The sequence below is a fragment of the Canis lupus genome, chromosome 9 (genome assembly GCF_048164855.1).
Source record: "Canis lupus baileyi chromosome 9, mCanLup2.hap1, whole genome shotgun sequence".
Lineage (NCBI taxonomy): Eukaryota > Metazoa > Chordata > Mammalia > Carnivora > Canidae > Canis > Canis lupus.
In genome coordinates this window covers 5240764-5259117 of record NC_132846.1, presented here as the reverse complement: position 1 = coordinate 5259117, position 18354 = coordinate 5240764, and the positions used below count along the sequence as shown (strand labels likewise).

At 55.9% G+C, this 18354-nt stretch overlaps 1 protein-coding gene and 1 long non-coding RNA gene across 8 annotated transcripts in view; one reads left to right on the top strand and one right to left on the bottom strand.

The window, feature by feature from the left end:
• ZFHX2 (zinc finger homeobox 2) overlaps positions 1-18354 on the top strand; it is a 32948-nt gene that overhangs the window by 12258 nt on the left and 2336 nt on the right. For 4 of the 6 annotated variants that reach the window (XM_072837935.1, XM_072837933.1, XM_072837932.1 and 1 more), the window contains exons 2-9: positions 6890-8979; positions 9153-9670; positions 10189-10429; positions 11743-11817; positions 12224-12282; positions 13883-14083; positions 14481-14607; positions 14776-18252. In XM_072837935.1, coding sequence (XP_072694036.1) covers positions 6939-8979; positions 9153-9670; positions 10189-10429; positions 11743-11817; positions 12224-12282; positions 13883-14083; positions 14481-14607; positions 14776-18252 — 6739 coding nt within the window. In that variant the 5' untranslated portion in view covers positions 6890-6938. Of the gene's footprint in view, positions 1-2132; positions 3692-6889; positions 8980-9152; positions 9671-10188; positions 10430-11742; positions 11818-12223; positions 12283-13882; positions 14084-14480; positions 14608-14775; positions 18253-18354 lie in introns of those variants that run through there. The other 2 variants (XM_072837938.1, XM_072837934.1) reach the window with 2 other exon arrangements.
• Positions 1147-18354, bottom strand: part of LOC140639683 (uncharacterized) — a 28109-nt gene continuing 10901 nt past the window's right edge. The window contains exons 3-5 of one of the 2 annotated variants that reach the window (XR_012036310.1): positions 3641-3749; positions 1985-3035; positions 1147-1877 (exon numbers count right to left, since the gene is read on the bottom strand). This is a non-coding gene — a long non-coding RNA (uncharacterized lncRNA). The remainder of the gene's footprint in view (positions 1878-1984; positions 3036-3640; positions 3750-18354) is intronic. The other variant, XR_012036311.1, reaches the window with a different exon arrangement.

The window sequence follows — 18354 nt, the reverse complement described above, 5'->3', positions numbered from 1 at the left end:
GATTCCTTCCAAGTGCAGGGAGATCAGCAGTCTTCTCCAGAGTTACCCCCTGCCAGGATCTGATAGGATCTTGTATCTGAACTGAAGGGCACCACTCCCTGCCCCTCATATAGAAGGGTTTAGAGCTGGCTTTGTGGATTTGTCTGAGTCTGAGTCTCCCAGGTGTACCTACAGTATCCCACAGCTCCACACTGCTGTTCTAACACCTGAGGTGTCATTAAGGGAGACGCATGGGCAAGAAGGTTCACTCCTCTCTGGGACATCCACCCCTCTAGCAGCAGGCAGCCTGCAGTCCACTCAACAAGCCATGCAAATGTGGATGGGTGTTCAACTAGCTAGCTGTGGGTTTAGTCCACCATTTCCCTTTGACCCCTGTCTGCTCCCAGCCTACCCCCATCTTCTCCTTTCTTGTCACACCTCAGTCAGTTCCCTTATGCCCACCTTAAGCATCTTGCAGGGTGTAAGACACAGTCCCCTGTGGCTCCATCCCTCCCAGTGGGCACAAGCCACCTGCCCAATCTGATGTCAAAGCTGGAGGCTTCAGTGAGATTCAGTAATCACATGTGTGGATCAAGATCCAGCCCCTTCCCCCAACTACCTACCTCTTCCCCCCCTTACCTTCTCTCTTCCTCCCTGCTCCTCTCTGCCTTAGCTGTCTCTTCACCCCCTGTGACACTCCTTCTCCTGCCCAAGTGTCCCATTCCCTGTCTTTTGGACAAAATGTGTATTGCAGCAGAGTTAACACTCCCAAAGATTTGGGGTAGGGAGAGATGGAGAAGTCTAGGTGAGGTAGGTAGGATTAAAATAGAGAAATAGGTATTCCCCCCCCCCTTTTTTTTTTTAGATTTTATTTATTTATTCATGAGAGACACAGAGAAAGAGAGAGAGAGAGGCAGAGGGAGAAGCAGGCTCCATGCAGGGAGCCTGATGTGGGACTTGATTCTGGGACCGCAGGATCATACCTTGGGCCAGAGGTAGGTGCTAAACCACTGAGCCACCCAGGGATCCCAGGAATAGGTATTCCTAAAACTGATATTACACTATATGTTACTCCCTAGAATTTACATAAAAACTTGAAATATGAAAAATATTTTTTATTATTTTTAAAATATTTATTTGAAAATAAATAAAATGGAGGAATAGTACTTTGTTTTCTTTTTTTTTTTAGAAGTTTTTTTTTAAGATTTTATTAATTTATTCATGAGAGACGCAGAGACATAGACAGAGGGAGAAGCAGGCTCCTCACAGGGAGCCTGATGCAGGACTTGATCCCCGGACCCAGGATCATGCCCTGTGCTGAAGGTAGACGCTCAATCACTAAGCCACCCAGATGTACCTTGTTTTCTTTTTAAACAAGAAGGTTAAGACTTAGAGAACGAGAAAACGATACTTTTAAATGCAGGGAGAGGCCATATCGTTTTGATCCAAGCATTAGCTGCTTCTGTAGCCAGGCCATGTGGGGGCCTAGGCAAGTCTTCCATTCTCTGCTCTGGGATGGTGGGGTGTCTCTAGGCCTAGCAATCCAGAGGGCTGAGTGAGAAATGAACTCTGCTGCTGGGCAGACTTAGTTTTAAATCCTGTCCACAAAAGACTCTGCCCTCAATTTTTGAAAAGGCAGAAATTAGGATGAACCCTGATCAAGAAGGGTTCATATTCTGCAAATACCTTGCTCCGTTCTGGGTGGAGCTAGCCAAGAGATCAGGGAAAGAACTAACCTGGCTGACCATCCCTGGCCACAGGAAGGAAGGGATCATTCTCCCCATTTTTCCAGATGAGGAAACCGGCAGGTAACTTACTGAGGTTGCACAGCTGGGGAGTGGGGGAACCAGCACCGAACCTGGGTCTGCATGAACCCAAAGCCCATGTTCTTCCACTGCCTGAAAAAATCAAGTTCATCAAGTTAGAGTTTATTTGCTGTTTATACCAAACAGTCCCGTTCCCCACCCCCACCCCCCACCCCCCACCCCCCGGCCAGGGCACTCACTCCATCTTTCCTTTTCCTCTTCAAGACCCTCTCTTCCATGGCCTCTTGAAGGCAACAGGTTGAGACAAAAAGGGGAGAGAGGCCAGGGCAGAGTGTGGAAGAGAGCAGCAGTGTTGTAAGCAGGAGTTTCAGGGAGAGGAAAGACCCTAAAATTTGACTTTAATAAGGGAAAGAGGTTAGATACAACATTTGGAAAAGTTTAGGGCAACAGTGTTTGGAGGGCTCTGATGTGGAAATCATTGCATGTAAGTTTTAGGCGATTGTGCTGATGCCCTCTGGCCGACTTTCCTGGGAAAGTCTTTGCCTCGTCCTTAGGTTTGGAGAAAAGAAGGGAGTGGGGTTTTGCTTTTTGGTACGAGGAAGGGAGCCCGGGAAGAGAAAGGCGGCCTGTCATCCCACCCCTACCCGCGCCCGGCCTTTCTTCTCCTCGATGGTGTTCCTCCTGTGACCACTAGGGAGCAGTAGTGTTTCTCCTCTCGCCGCGGGCTGGGGCCGGGAGGGGGCGCTGCCCAAGAGTGGTCCTGGTCTGCCCGGGCTCCCACAGGCCAACCTGAACCCATGCCCTAATTCCTACCCGGTGAGGGGCAGAGTCTCTCCCCCTCGGGCCTCTTTCCTCTGGTCCTTTCTTTGCCCTTGCTCCTTTGGCTCCTGTACTTCTCTGGTCCCAGGTCTCACTGTGTTCTCGGTCTTGCGGGGTCTCAGAGCCCACCTTTCCCGATGTGCATAACTTCACATCCAAGCCCTTTGGTCCATCCCAGAACATCTTTCTCGGTGGCTCTCGGTCCCGCTGTCTTGTCTTGGAGCCTCCTGGCTCCCTGGCCTCTTCCTGCTCTAAGTACTGTCGGTGTGTTTGCTCCCCTCACCCAAACGAGAGCGCACATCCGGAAGGAGTTCTTGGCCGGCTATTTACGGAGTCTTTCTGCCCCCCTCCCGTGGAAGAATATTTGCCGTTCAGTGATGACGTTTGTGGGGCAACTCCTCCCTGGCTGAGCTTTGAAAGTAGCACTTCAGCCTTCCCTTCTCATCCTGAGCAGTAACGAGGCACGCGGCCCTGGAAGGAGGAAGAGGGCAATAGGAAAAAAAAAAAAAAAAAGCAACTCTTCTATTTATCCTTTGCTTTCTCTCCCCTTTCTCTTCCCCTTCCTCTCCTCCCCCTGTGAGGAAAGGAAGCATTAGGGAGGAAAAGGGAATGAAGGGGCAGCAGGGGAGCTCTGGAGACTGAGGGCCATTTTGGAGCTGGAAAATTCATCTCCGGGGATGACTACACCCTCAGAACTCTCCACCCTCCCTTGGCTCCAGGCCTGCCTCCTCCCATCCCCCTCGGTGGCAGCAGCCTTGTAATTTAAAGCTCTCTCTGTCGCCTCTAATGTGATCCTCTCGTTTTATTGACTCTCTCTGCCGTCTGTGGCGCCCCTTCACATCAATCTCCGCTCTAATCACACCAGCGCCACTGCCTGCTGTCTCCCCTAACCCCTCTCCTCCTGGGCCCCAGCTCTTGCTGCCACCTTTTCTGTGACTGTCCCCCACTCGTCCCCCCCTCCCTCTCTTCCCCAGAGGCGGAATGCCAGGGCCCTTGAGGGTCGCCTTGTCCCCTTCCCCACATCTAGGATGTGCCCCAAGGGAGAGGAGACGCCCTTACGGAAAGCCTGGACGTACAGGAGGAATGGCAGTCGCATCAGGGTGAACAGGACTCTTAGCCTCGGGATGGTAGGTGGAGGGTGACTTTTTGGTCTGTCATCTGGTTCTGCATCATCTCCAGCAAGAGCTGCAAACAGTTCCAGATAGGAAGGGCAAGGAGAGGGACACCGACCCAGAGAAGGAAGGAAGAAAAGAATGAGGGGGGGGGAGGTGAAAAACTAATTGCTGTGGTTAAAGGTTTGTAATAAATAGGAGGGGAGAAGCGTGGAGTGGGGGCCGTGAGTAGGGAGGGGGTGCACTGAGGCAGAGACAAATTTGCAATTGAAATTCTTTCCTGTAGAGGAGGAGGGGGAGGTGGGGAGGAGATTTGCAATTTTAAACAGCTGCCAACCTCCCCTCGGCTGTCTGGGTCTCACCCACAAGCTAGCCCAAAGCTGAACTCCTTTGGTTTCCAGCTAGCAATCAGCAGGGGCTTTTTCCAGGCCTGGGAAGTAAAAGCTTTCGAGAGAGGATTTGGGGCTTAGGTCTTCCTAGCACCTCCTGTTAAGTTTGATCTGGAGTTGTGAGTCAGGAGCCAGGAGGAAGTAGTTGATTGATGTGATGTGGGCGCAGTGGCCTCAGGGGAACAGAGCACCACCCAGGTCAGCCCTACATGGCCGGGAGAAGCCCCTCTGGCCCAGCCTCAGTTCTTCCCACCAGGTAGGGCAGTGAAAGGATGGCGGGCCCTCACCGTGGAGATAACAGTGGACTGTCAGACCCTCGTGCGCCAGCGCGCCTGTTCCCTACCCCCAGGGATTCGTAGGAGGCACACCATCCTCAGACAGTGTCCGGCTTCTGCTTTCTGGTTATCTAGGATAATCCCTCCATCATAATTCCTTTACTTCCCTCTTGATTCTCCAACTACCTCTCCCACCGCCCCCCACCCCAGACCCCCACCTCTCGCCCAGGTGCTGATTTGCATTTCATTAGCATGCTGATCCAGCCCCTCGAGGAGCTCCTTAATGGCTCCGACTTCACGCCTGGCTAGCCCCCCCAGGAGGAGGGGGGGAAGTGGGCACTAGGTGGGGCCAGACTGAAGACCCATTCCTAACGGAAGAATCTGAAAGTGAGGGTTAGAGGTGGCCCTATCCCTTCCCGGAAGCACTGGGCTGAGGGCTGAAGGTTTAAACATGACAGATTGGCTGATATTAAGAACTGGGGAGGATGCAGGCCACTTGGGACATTGGGAGAAGTATGGGATGGTGAAGTCTGGGAAATTGGTGAGTTGGGTGAGGGCAGGGCGGGGAGGTGCAATAATCAAGGTAAAAAGGTTGGGAGCAGCGGGGGAGGCCCGGTGCTTCTAGTCAGCTAGAGGGAGCAGGGGAATCCTTACTGTTAGACCTTTGGTGGCTCATTTGGTCTGTACTGGGTCTGAAAGACGACCCAAGTAGATGGAGGAGCCCAGGTCCCTATGTCCCACCAATCTTTCTGCAGTTTCACCTCCTTGGACCTGTCAGCAGCTCACTCAACCTATCTTTGGCTGCCTCGTCTGTAAAATAAGGTTGTTGTTAGGTTAAATGAGATTATTAATGAAAACATTTAGCACTGTGCCAGGACCATGGTATATGTATCTGACTAGCTTTTAATAATATTATTACTATTACTTTTTTTTTTTTTCTTTTTTATCTCTTTGGGGAGAAGGAGACTAATCACATAGAAGCTGTTGTCTTCCAGCTGGCCAGGGAAGCCCCCACCTATTCCACATGCTGTGACCAGAGATGGATGATCTGGAGGGCACTGTGAGAGCAGCACAGTGCCTGCAGACCAGTGGAAATTCACTGTTGCCTCTCTGGCTAGAAGACCTTGATTACTCCTTCAGCGAGTGGAAAATCTGAGGGTCTTTCCTAGAGTTCATTCAACAGATAATGTATTGACTATGTGGCAGGCATCTTTCTTGGTGCTAATGATAGGGTAATAAAGCAAAGTTCCTGCTCCCCTGGAACTTACCCTCTAGAAGGGAGAAATAAGTAAATGAGGAAATACCTGGTGTAGTGCTAAATCTCTGAAGAAAGTAACAACCCCCAGGGCAAGTCAGCCTCAGTAGGAAGGGAAGGCCTGTGGGAGAGGTGATATTTAAGCAGAGACCTGAATGAGAAGGAGCCACTATGCAGAGGTTTAGGGAAGAGGCTTACTGTTAGATAGAGTAAGCTGTTCAGCTTAGACAAGGCCCTAAGGTGGGAATGAACTTGGTGTGTTTGAGGAACAGAAAGACAGCCATGGGCTGGAGGGAGCCAGCCAGGCAGGGTGGAGGGTATTAAGCTGTGTCAGAAGTAGGCAGGTGACAGATGGGTTAGATCCTTTTGTAGATTAGGGATGAGTTTGGATCTTATTCACAGTGCAGTGAGAAACTATGCATGGGTTCTAAGCAGAATGTAGTGCAATTTATATTTTAAAAGATGCTTCTTTATGATACTTGTAATATGGTTTATTTTTTAAAAGATTGTATTTATTTATTTGTGAGAGACAGATAGCTATAGAGAGCAGGAGAGGGAGGACCAGGCTCCCGGCTGAGCAGGAGGATCCCAGGAGGACCCTGGGATCATGACCTGAACCAAAGGCAGACACTTAACCTACTGAGCCACCTGGGCGCTCCCTGAAATGTGCTTTAAAACAATATAGGAAAAGGGAAAGTGGGTAAAGATATAGATGGAACAAGGCCAGCCTGTGGTGGTGGCTGTTGAAGCTGAGCGATAGGTACAAAGGGGTTTCCTTATAGTATTTGGTCTACTTTTATATAGGTCTGGCATTTCTCATAATTGAGAATTAAATGGAAGCTCATTCTGGCTGCTGAATAGGAGACTGGGCTATAGGGGCAGTGGTGGAAGCAGAGGTCACCTAGAGTTGTCGCACTGGTTTGGGGAGGTCAGTGGCTTGGACCATGCTGGCTCATGGAGGGACAGGACAGGTATCTGAGAGATTGCTGTCCAGTTGCGTATGGGTGGGGGCAAGATGAAACTCTTAGGTTTTTAGCCTAATGGCGGTACCAGTTTTTGAGATAGGAAAGAGGGGAGGAACAAGTTCAGGGGAGAAATTGAGAGTTCTGATTTTGGACGTGTTAATTTTGATGACCGTTAGCACTAAAGTGAAGCTTCAAGTTGGCAAACAGGTACCTGAGTCTGGTGCTCAGGGAAGAAACGAGTGGGGCCGGAGTATCTGGAGAGTCAACTGCCTGGCTGGGTGTCTCTCCTGCAACCTCACAGCCCCGCTTTCTCCACATTTCCCCCACAGGGTACCGGCTGTCACGCTGAAATGAACCCCCGGCACTCCTCCGTCTGCCATGGCTTCCCTTAACTCATCCTCGACCATTGGCACTGCCACTCCCCCTGGGCACGATGCCCCCTCCCCGCCTCTGGACACCTTCCCCAGCACCCCCGCTGATCCTGTCACCAAAGATCCCCCTGCTGCCCCCTCCACCTCTGAGAGCATGAGGCCCTCAGAGCCAGGGGGACAGGCCCTGGAGTCAGGCTGTGGCCTCGTCCCACCAAAGGAGATTGGGGAGCCCCGAGAAGAGCCTGGCTGTGGTGGCTTCTCACCAAAGGACCTAGGAGTACAAGAGGACAAGGAGCAGGAAAAAGGAGGAGGGCTCCCTCCCGTGGACCTAAGCAACCATTTGTTCTTCACAGCTGATGGTGAGGCCTACCTAGTGGCCAAGCTGTCCCTGTCAGGTGGCAGTGAACTGCTGTTACCAAAGGGCTTCCCCTGGGGCAAGGTGGGAATCAAGGAAGAGCCCGGCTTGCCCGTCCTTGCCCACCCACCCCCTGCACTCCTCACTGCCCTTCACATCCAACATGGCTTTGACCCAATCCAAGGCTTTAGCACTTCTGACCAAATTCTGTCCCATGATACCTCAGCGCCATCTCCGGCCACCTGTGAGGGAAGGGATGGAGCCTTCTGGAGTTACCAGCTGGCTCCAAACCCGCCCGGAGATCCCAAAGATGGCCCTATGGGGAGCAGGGGAGGAGACCACGGGGCACTCTTCTGGCTCTGCCTCCTATGCCGCCTGGGTTTCAGCAGGCCCCAGGCTTTTGTGGGTCACACACAGTCTCATGGGGTGAAGCTAGCCCCTGTTCAACACCTGGGCCTGCCCGATAACCCAGCTGTGCTCCAGGCAGGAGATGAGGGCTGCTTGGCCCTCTTAAGCTTTCTGGAACCAAAACCACCTGCTCAGCCCCTTTTAGAAATCCCCCTCAACAATGGCAACACAGTGAACACAGAGGCAAATGTAGCCCAGCCTGAGGATGGGCCCCTGGAGTCAGAAGCCCAGACTCTTGTCCTGCCTACAGAAGAAGTCATGGCCCTTAGCCCACCCTCCCCGCCCACAACCCCCACCACCTGGGACCCCAGCCCAACCGAAGCCAAAGAATCGCCAATGGCAGCAGGTGAGGCAGGGCCAGATTGGTTCCCCGAGGGGCAAGAAGAGGATGGAGGGCTCTGTCCCCCACTCAACCAAAGCTCACCTGCCTCCAAGGAGGGCAGCACTCTCCCTGCTGCAGTTGGCTCCCCGGAAGACCCCAGCGACCCACCGCAGGCCTACCGCCTAGCTGAAGACTATACCCCAGCCCCTGCAGCCTTCCAGAGCCTCAGTCTGTCCAGCCACATGTCTCTGTTACACTCTCGCAACTCCTGCAAGACACTCAAGTGTCCCAAGTGCAACTGGCACTACAAGTACCAGCAGACCCTGGATGTGCACATGCGGGAAAAGCACCCGGAGAGCAACAGCCACTGCAGCTACTGCAGTGCAGGGGGCGCCCACCCACGCCTGGCCCGGGGGGAGAGCTACAACTGCGGTTACAAGCCCTACCGCTGCGACGTTTGCAACTACTCCACCACCACCAAGGGCAACCTCAGCATCCACATGCAGTCAGACAAGCACCTGGCCAACCTACAGGGCTTCCAGGCGGGCCCAGGAGGCCAGGGTAGTCCCCCAGAGGCACCACTCCCACCCTCTGCCGGGGACAAGGAGCCTAAAACCAAATCGTCCTGGCAGTGCAAGGTGTGCAGCTATGAGACCAACATCTCCCGCAACCTGCGCATCCACATGACCTCTGAGAAGCACATGCAGAACGTCCTCATGCTGCACCAGGGGCTGCCGCTGGGCCTGCCACCTGGGCTGGTGGGGCCAGGCCCCCCTCCCCAAGCAGGAGCTGCCGCCACCCCACCCCCTGAACTCTTCCAGTACTTTGGGCCGCAGGCCCTAGGGCAGCCTCAGGCTCCCTTGCCTGGCCCCGGGCTAAGGCCAGACAAGCCCCTGGATGCCCAGCTGCTCCTCAACGGCTTCCACCACCTCGGAGCACCTGCTCGCAAGTTTCCCCCACCCGGTAAGCAGCCTGGGCTCTGTACCTGTTTCCCCTCCTCCCTGCCCCCTGGCCAAACTGGAGTCCCTGCTGCTTCCCAAGGGCCAGCTTGGTAACCCCAGCTCCCTCAGTACTATCCTCATTTGCCCCCCTGCCCCTTCCCTCCCTTGGGCCACTAATCTGTCTCTGTCCCCCAGCCCCTGGCAGCCTCTCCCCGGACACCCACCTGCCTCAGAGTCAGCTCCTGGGCTCCTTGTCCGACAGCCTACCCACCTCACCGCCTCCAGATGACAGCCCATCCCTGAAGGTGTTCCGCTGCCTAGTGTGCCAGGCCTTCAGCACAGACAACCTGGAGCTGCTGCTCTACCACTGCAGCATGGGCCGAAGCCTCCCGGAGGCCGAATGGAAGGAGGTGGCTGGTGACACCCATCGTTGCAAGCTCTGCTGCTATGGCACCCAGCTCAAGGCCAACTTTCAGCTTCACCTCAAGACTGACAAACATGCTCAAAAGTACCAGCTGGCAGCCCACCTGAGGGAGGGGGGTGGGGCCATGGGCTCTCCCTCCCCGGTGCCCCTGGGAGATGGGGCTCCTTACGGCTCTGTCCCCCCACTGCACCTGCGCTGCAACATCTGTGACTTTGAGTCCAACAGCAAGGAGAAGATGCAGCTGCATGCCCGGGGTGCAGCCCACGAAGAAAATAGCCAGATCTATAAGGTGAGAGTGGGGCAGGGAGAGCCTAGCACTTGAGGGGGCACAGCACAGGGTCCCTGGGCAAAGAGAAGAGAAGGGCATGGGCATGGACCGAGACAGCGAGTGGGAGAGCGATGGGGAGACCCAGGGTGGCAGGACTGGATAAAATGGCACATATGTACCAGGATAATCAACTTTTTGGAGACAGACAAGAGTGGATCCAGGACTTTATTCAGCTTTTCTGGTGTTTGGGACTGAATGGTGTCGGGGGGGGAGTGTGGTGTCTGCTCAGGCCACCTTGTCACGTGTTGAAGAGGATGGAACCAGATTCCATTCACCTACTAGGGACAAATCCAAAATTGGTAGGAGGAAAAGAAGGAGATGGGAGAGAAAAAGTAATACTCAGGTGGCCAGAGGAGGGAAAAGAGATGGGTAGGGAGGGGGTACTGCTGGTCAGGCTCCCTTGGGGGGGCAGAAGGGGCCCCTGAGATCTAGAGGGGTCTGTCCCTTCTGGCCTGAGCAGCCTCTTCCCACACTTCCAGTTTCTGCTGGAGATGGAGGGGGCTGCGGCCGGGGCCCAGCTGGGGCTGTTCCGCTGCCTGCTGTGTGCGTGGGAGACGCCCTCCCGCCTGGCTGTGCTGCAGCACCTGCGCGCACCGGCCCACCGCGACGCCCAGGCCCAGCGGCGTCTGCAGCTGCTGCAGAGTGGCCCCGCAGCCGAGGAAGGGCTCTCGGCTCTGCAGAGCATCCTGAGCTTCAGCCATGGGCAGCTCCGGACTCCCGGTGAGGAAGAGGGGATGGGGCGAGGGGCGGGCAGCAGGTGCGGGAGCTGGGGCTGGTGAGAAGGTGATACCGGTGAGGAGAAACAGGTCTGTGGGCAGTCGAGTGCAAGTGGAAAGGAGCCAGCTGTGAAGGGTGATAAAACTGGACTTGGGGAACAGCAGGGCTGCCCAGTGAAAGGGGAAGCAAGAGGCTTTTGGAGGGAGGAGGCAGAGAAGGGCAGGAGCTTTGCTGGGGGGCGAGCAGAGGACAGGAAGGGAGGTGAGGAGGAATCACCCAGTGATTCTGAATGGTGACCACCGTCCCAGCAACACTAGGTGTTAGGGATGGCAGGAGCGGGTCAGGAAAGAGAAGAAATAGAAAAACAGAAGAATGGAATCCACTTCTTGCTGGGCCAGGGCGTGTGGGAAGGAGATGGAAGCTGTGGGCCTGGCCCAAAGGCAGTAAAGAGAGGAAGCCTTTGACGAGCTCCCCAGCCTCTTCCTGTCTCCTAGGAGGTCTTCAGCCCAAAGGCTGGGCTTAGGGTCCCCCTTAGGCAGCTGAGGTTGTACCATCGTACCAGCAGAGACCGGGAACAGCCAGCCAGGCGCCATTGATCCAGAGGGTGCAGGAGAAGAGCCTGGAAGGGGCTGTCAGAGGTGGGCACGGGCATCCGGGCTTAGTAGGGGCCGGCGGTGGGCAAGGGTGAGGGCGCGGGCAGCAGGAACCAGGAACAGGCAGCATTGACTGGTGCTAATTGAATTGCCAATATGCTGGCTGGAGTTAAGTGCCGGAGGGGCCCAGATCAATAGCTAATGATCCTGGCGCAGGGCTGAATGGAGTTAAGGAACTTTAACACTTTAATTAGGCTGCCACCGAAAATAAATTCCTACACATCTGTCAATTCTTACTTGAGTGGTAATCTCCTCTTCCAGCTAGACCTGCCACCTCCTGCCCACCACACCTGCTTCCCTTCCACCTCACCTTTCTTCTTCAGTGCCCCTCCCTTTATGTTTCTGGGCTCCCTGCTTCCAGGACCAGTCAAGAGGGGGAGCTGAGTTGGCCCCGTCTCTGCTCCCTACAGCCACACTTGTTTCCTCATCTTGAAATGATGGGGGGCTGGGCTCACAAAGATGACCTCTTTGGCCTGCCCAGTTCAAGCCCTATCATTTCTCCATCAGCCTCTATTTATTTTTGGCAGCTTTTTGTCCTCTCCAGCCTATTGGCTCATCCATCCATCTTCTCCTCCTGGCTTCTTGTCCTGCTTCCTCTGCCCTCTGTCCTCCCTTTCCTGATGCTTCACTCTTTTAAGCTGACTCTCCCTCCATCCTAAACAGGGAAGGTTCCTGTCACCCACTTAGCTGAACTGCCCACCCCTGAAAAAGATGCTCAGAACAAAACAGAACAATTGGGTGAGTTGCTCTTCTAGTCCATTTTCTCTCCATCCTTGCTCCCTGTCCCTGCCCCATCCTCATACATTCTGAGATGCACATGGGATGCAGCAATAATCCAGACAGCCAGCAAGGCCTCCTGGGCGCAGGGAGCCAAACTGCAGCAAGAAAGGGCTCACCAGAGGGATAGGAGGGGAAGCCACGGAAGGCTCACATCTGGCCATCCTGCTAACCTGGGGTCAGCTCTGCTGGGCCTCCTCTCCCTGTACTGAGTACAGCTTTGTCCTTTCCCGCCTTTTCCCCTTTCCTCAGAGCCCAACCCCGACCCTGGAAGCTCTCTGCTACAAATCAGGTCATCTTAAGGGCTAGGGGTCTGCAAAGTACAAGGGAGGGCTGTCAGAGTCTCTTTAATCTTCTCTCCTTTCAGCTTCTGAAGAGGCAGAGAACAAGCCTGGCCTGCCAGGAGACAGTGCCAGCCAGACCACGGTCAGAACTGGGATAACTGGGGAAAGCTGGGGTGGTGGTGGGGTCTGGTGTTGCTGAGATCTGTTCACATTCTAAAGCCTAAAGTTCTAATCGGTAGAGCTTTGCACACAGATTTCGGACTAAAGGTAGACCTAATTTTGTCAGGCTTGTGACTTATCTCAGAACACCACATTGAGAAAGGCCACCTAGGGCCAGTTATGTGTTCAGCACCACACAGGATGTGGAGCCGGCTCCAGGGCTGGAGCACAGAGGGAGAAGACAGGGGAGGGCCAGACGAGGGACAGGGCAAGACGGACGATATATGGAGGTAGGAAAGGCTGAAAGCAGGTGGAGGAGGAAAGACACAGATGAAGGAATGAAGAGACAAAGCCCAAACCACAAGACTAGCTGCTAGCCCAGCTCTCTGTTCCTGTCAGGAGCAGAAAGACAACTAGACATGGATGGCCATCTACAGAAGGAGATCTCTCATCTCTTGCAGGGAAGCATCAGGCTCCTCCTTCCTGAGGGTAGAGGCCCCAGCCCAGATGACTGTCCCAGATAGCAAACCCTGTAGCTCTCTGAGTCTCCCGGCCTCAGGCCTCTGCCTGGTCCAGACACCTCCTGGATGGTTTAGCTCTGTGGCCTGAAAATGCTGATTCTGAGTAAACTCCCAGCCTGGGTCTGGAGGCACCCTGCTGCCTCTCACAGCTCTCCAAATGGGACCTTGGTGTGTACTATTACTGCATTCCCACAGACAGTAGTGCTGGCCAGGCCCTCTTCACTCCTGCTCCCTCCTGCAGATCAAGTCCAGATGTCTGCTCCTGGGGTAAGAGCATTAAAGTAAGCATCTGGATGCCTTTCCTTTCTGGCCATTCTCTCCCCAATACACGGGGCCTGGACCAGGGGCACCAGATGCAGGAGAGGAAGGGAGCCAGGGAGCCCAGCTGCAGGCTGGAAGACAGGGCCTTCCCTTGGCCCCACGTCTCTGGAGGTATGGGCAGGATTGCTTGGGCAGAGCCAGGCCAGAATTTTCCTGGGCTGCTGGGGGAGCTGTGGTGTTTGTTTAAATTAAGAAGGGGACAAGGAAAAGAAAGTGGAAGCTGCTAAACCTCTGGGAGAATGAGCTGGCTTCTGAGCAGACAGGTAGGGAGGGCCCCTCTTTAGGACACCCTCAGGTTAGAGACATCAGAGAGGCAGAATGGGCAGGGATGGAGCCTCTGGATCCAGATGTGCAGAGGGCTGGGGGAGCCATTTCACAGAGTGGGGGTGGGTAAGAAAACTCAATGGGGGGAGGTAGGTACGGGGCCATACTGTTAGCTGGAGAAGTGAGCCAGGCAGAGACAGGAAAGCCAGAGGCCAGAATGGAGGGAGAGGGCTGACACAGAAGGAAGGAAGGCACAGGGAAGTATAGCCCTGGTCTTTGCCCCCAAACTAAGGGAAATGAGGAAGGAGCCAGCTTCTTGCCTCTGGCTAGATCCATGCTGATGCCTTGATGCCTTCATTTGAGGCTCACTCCCCCTAAATTGGGAGTGGGGGGTGGTGATATGTTCAAGAACACAGGGCTGGGTGATGGTGGGTCCCCCCCGCCCTGACACTTCCTCCACCACTCATGTACCCCCAGGTGTTCTGCTGTCCATACTGCAGCTTCCTGAGCCCAGAGCCCGACCAGGTGAGGGCTCATGCATTCTCCCAGCATGCAGTGCAGCCCAAGTACAGGTGTCCGCTGTGCCAGGAGCAGCTGGTGGGCCGGCCTGCCCTGCACTTCCACCTTAGCCACCTTCACAACGTGGTGCCTGAGTGTGTGGAGAAGCTGCTGCTTGTGGTGAGTAATGGTTGGCTGAGGACCCAGCCAGGAGGCACGTTTGGGTCAGGTAGGAGGGGAAGAAGAGGGAAGGTGTCCAGGTGTGTATGTGTTTGGGGGGGCGGGGAAACAGGGAGGGTAGTGGTGAGGAAACCACACTTCCCAGGTTTGAAGGGGTTTTAGAGTTGGGGGGAGCCTTAGCAGATCTTGCCTGGCTGCCTCTGCTTGCCAGAGAGGGAGCTGAGCATCTCCTGCATTTATACAAGGTCCTAACAAGAGCTGTTCAGCAACAGCCGGGGCCCTCTCATCTCGAGAAAAGCAGAATTGGGGGACGGGGTGTCCAGGAGGAGGTTGGAGCCCTGGAAATGGGCTGGGCATGGGCAGTGCAGGGACGTCACAGGACTTTCTTCCCTTACAGGCCACAACGGTAGAGATGACCTTTACGACCAAAGTGCTGCCTGGGCCCACTCTGTGCCCACTGGGGGATGCCCCAGAGCCCCCTGCTCCTGAGCCAGAGCCTGTGTCCAGCAGAGAACAGGGAACAGGTAAGAAGAGGGACAGCAAACCTGCCAAGTGACAGGAAAGGGCATTTGGGCTCCACAGAGTGGGAGGATCTGAAGACACCTGAGGCAAGGATTGAGTGCCCTAGATATTGAGTGGGTGGGGTCTGACTTCAAAGTTCCCTTCTCAGGGCACCCTTGTCTCTCCTTCAGAAGGCCCTCACCTGACCCCAGAAGCCAGTCCTGATCCTCTTCCTGAGCCTCCCCCACTGTCAGCCGAGACCACAGATAAGCTCCTGGGAAGCCCTGATCAATCCCCATCTCCAGCCTCATCTCCAGCCCCTCGGCCTGAGGCCTCAGCAGAAGAAATGGCCCCTCCACCTGCCGTGGCTGAGGAGGAAGAGGGGGGTGTTGGAGAGCCCCGGCCTGTGGAGCCAGCCCCAGCTGATTCTCGCCACCCTCTGACCTATCGGAAGACCACCAACTTTGCCCTGGACAAGTTTCTTGACCCTGCCCGGCCCTATAAATGCACCGTGTGTAAGGAGTCCTTCACGCAGAAGAATATCCTCCTGGTCCATTACAACTCTGTCTCCCACCTGCACAAGATGAAGAAGGCTGCCATTGACCCGTCCGGCCCTGCCCGAGGAGAGGCAGGTGCTGCACCTCCTGCCGCCGCTGCCACAGACAAGCCCTTTAAGTGCACGGTCTGCCGAGTGTCCTACAACCAGAGTTCCACCCTGGAGATCCACATGCGTTCAGTTCTGCACCAGACTCGCTCTCGGGGGACCAAGACTGACACCAAGGCCGAGGGGCCAGAGCGTGGCCAAGAAGAGCCCAAAGAAGGCGAGACTGAGGGGGAGGTGGGCACTGAGAAGAAGGGCCCTGACCCTGGTGGCTTCATATCTGGGTTGCCCTTCCTGTCACCACCTCCACCCCCCTTGGACCTGCACCGATTCCCAGCCCCTCTCTTCACCCCACCAGTCTTGCCCCCCTTCCCTCTGGTGCCCGAATCACTGCTTAAGCTCCAGCAGCAACAGCTGCTCCTGCCCTTCTACCTCCATGACCTCAAGGTGGGGCCTAAGCTGGCACTGGCTGGGCCTGCACCCCTGCTGTCCCTGCCAGCTGCCACGCCTCCTCCCCCTCCCCCACCCCCCAAGACTGAGCTGGCTGAGCAGGAATGGGAGCGGCCCCCCATGGCAGAGGAGGGGAATGAGACAGGGCCCACCTCCCCCCCCAACTCAATGCCCAACGAAGCAGCCCGCACTGCTGCCAAAGCCCTTCTAGAAAACTTTGGCTTTGAACTGGTGATCCAGTACAACGAAGGAAAGCAGGCTGTACCCCCTCCTCCAACCCCACCCCCACCAGAGGCCCTGGGGGGTGGGGACAAGCTGGCCTGTGGGGCCTGTGGGAAACTCTTCTCCAATATGCTTATCCTCAAGACACATGAAGAGCACGTCCACCGCCGATTTCTGCCCTTTGAGGCCCTGAGCCGTTATGCTGCTCAGTTTCGAAAGAGCTATGATAGTCTATACCCACCCCCTGCAGAACCCCCCAAACCTCCTGATGGGTCCCTGGATTCACCAGCTCCCCAGCTGGGCCCTCCCTTCCTGGTCCCAGAGCCTGAGACCGGGAGTACCCGTCCCTCTGAGGAGCGAAGCCGAGCAGGACGCTGGCCCCCAGAGGAGGAAGAAAGTTCCAGAGGGAATCTGCCTCCCCTAGTGCCTGCAGGCCGCAGGTTCTCCAGAACCAAGTTCACAGAGTTCCAGACCCAAGCCCTGCAGTCTTTCTTTGAGACCAGTGCCTACCCCAAGGATGGAGAGGTGGAGCGGCTCGCAAGTCTCTTGGGCCTGGCCAGCCGTGTGGTGGTGGTATGGTTCCAGAATGCCCGCCAGAAAGCACGTAAAAATGCCATTGAGGGTGGGCCTGTGCCAACCGGAGGTGGCAACGGGGGAGCCTCTGGCTGCAGGCGCTGCCATGCCACATTCTCCTGTGTTTTCGAGTTGGTACGGCACCTCAAGAAATGCTATGATGACCGGCCCCCTGAAGAGGAGGAGGAAGAGGCAGAGCGAGGGGAAGAGGAGGAAGAGGTAGAGGAGGAGGATGCAGAGGAGGAACAGAGCCTGGAACCCCTGACAGGGCCTGAGGGTCCATCACCAGGACCCCCAGACAGGGAAGAGTTGAGCCAAGCAGAGGCAACAAAGCCAGGAGGCAAAGACCCTGAAGGGAGGGCCCCTCCCTCGCCTTCCCCAGTCCACACTTGTGACCAGTGTGCCATGTCTTTCCCTAACCAAGACCTCCTGGCCAGTCACCGGAGGCTACACTTCCTGCCATCTGTGCAACCCAGCACTGCCCCTCACCTCCTAGATCTGCCCTTGCTGGTGTTTGGAGAGCGAAGCCCCCTGGTGGCAGGCACTCTGCCAGTGCCAGGGCCGCCACTCAAACGGAAGCAGGAGGAGGGCAGCCTGTCCCCCACAGGCAGTGAAGCAGGGGGTGGAGGGGAGGGGGAGCCCCCCAAGGACAAGCGCTTGCGCACCACCATCTTGCCAGAGCAGCTGGAGATCCTGTACCGTTGGTACATGCAAGACTCCAACCCGACACGCAAGATGCTCGACTGCATCTCTGAGGAGGTGGGCCTCAAAAAGCGAGTGGTGCAGGTCTGGTTCCAGAACACCAGGGCCCGGGAAAGGAAAGGCCAATTTCGAAGCACCCCTGGGGCAGTGGTGCCCAATCCAGCAGTCAAGCCCCCAATCACATCTGCCCCTGCAGCCTTCCCCAAGTTCAACCTCTTGTTGGGCAAGGTAGATGATGGGACTGGAAGGGAGGCCCCAAAGCGAGAAGCACCTGCTTTTCCCTACCCCCCTGTCACCCCTGCTGCTGGTCCCCTGCCTTTTCTACCACCTGGGAAAGAGGCCACTGCCCCAACACCAGAGCCACCTCTACCTCTCCCACCTCCCCCTCCACCCAGTGAGGAAGAGGGTGCAGAAGAACCATCTAAAGCATCTCCAGAGAGCGAGGCTTGCAGTCCATCTGCAGGAGATCTCAGCGATTCATCTGCTTCCAGTCTGGCCGAACCAGAGTCCCCTGGGGCTGGAGGAAGCAGTGGAGGAATGGGAAGTGGGGCCGGGGTTCCAGACGGAATGGGGCAGCGGCGCTATCGGACCCAGATGAGCAGCCTGCAGTTGAAGATCATGAAAGCCTGCTATGAAGCCTACCGTACCCCGACGATGCAGGAATGTGAGGTGCTGGGGGAGGAGATTGGGCTGCCCAAGAGAGTCATCCAAGTCTGGTTCCAGAATGCTCGTGCCAAGGAAAAGAAGGCCAAACTGCAGGGGGCAGCAGTTGGTGGGGCTGGGGGCGGCAGTGAGGGCCCCTTGGGAGCCCAGCGCACCGACTGTCCCTACTGTGATGTCAAGTATGATTTCTATGTCTCCTGCCGAGGCCACCTCTTTTCACGCCAGCACCTGGCCAAACTCAAAGAGGCAGTCCGAGCACAGCTGAAGAGTGAAAGCAAGTGCTATGACTTGGCCCCAGCACCTGAGGCACCCCCGGCTCCCAAGGCCCCACCTGCCACCACATCTGCCTCTATGCCCCTCGGGGCTGCCCCGGCCCTGCCTCGCCTGGCCCCGGTCCTCTTGTCTGGCCCAGCTCTGGCCCAGGCCCCGCTGGGCAGCTTAGCTCCTTTCAGTTCAGGTGAGTGGGAAGTTGGGAGGGGTTGGGCTTCAGAGAGCATCTCTAATGATGTGCCCCTCTTTTTCCTCCTTGACTCTTCCCACCTCCAGCCTCCTATGGCCT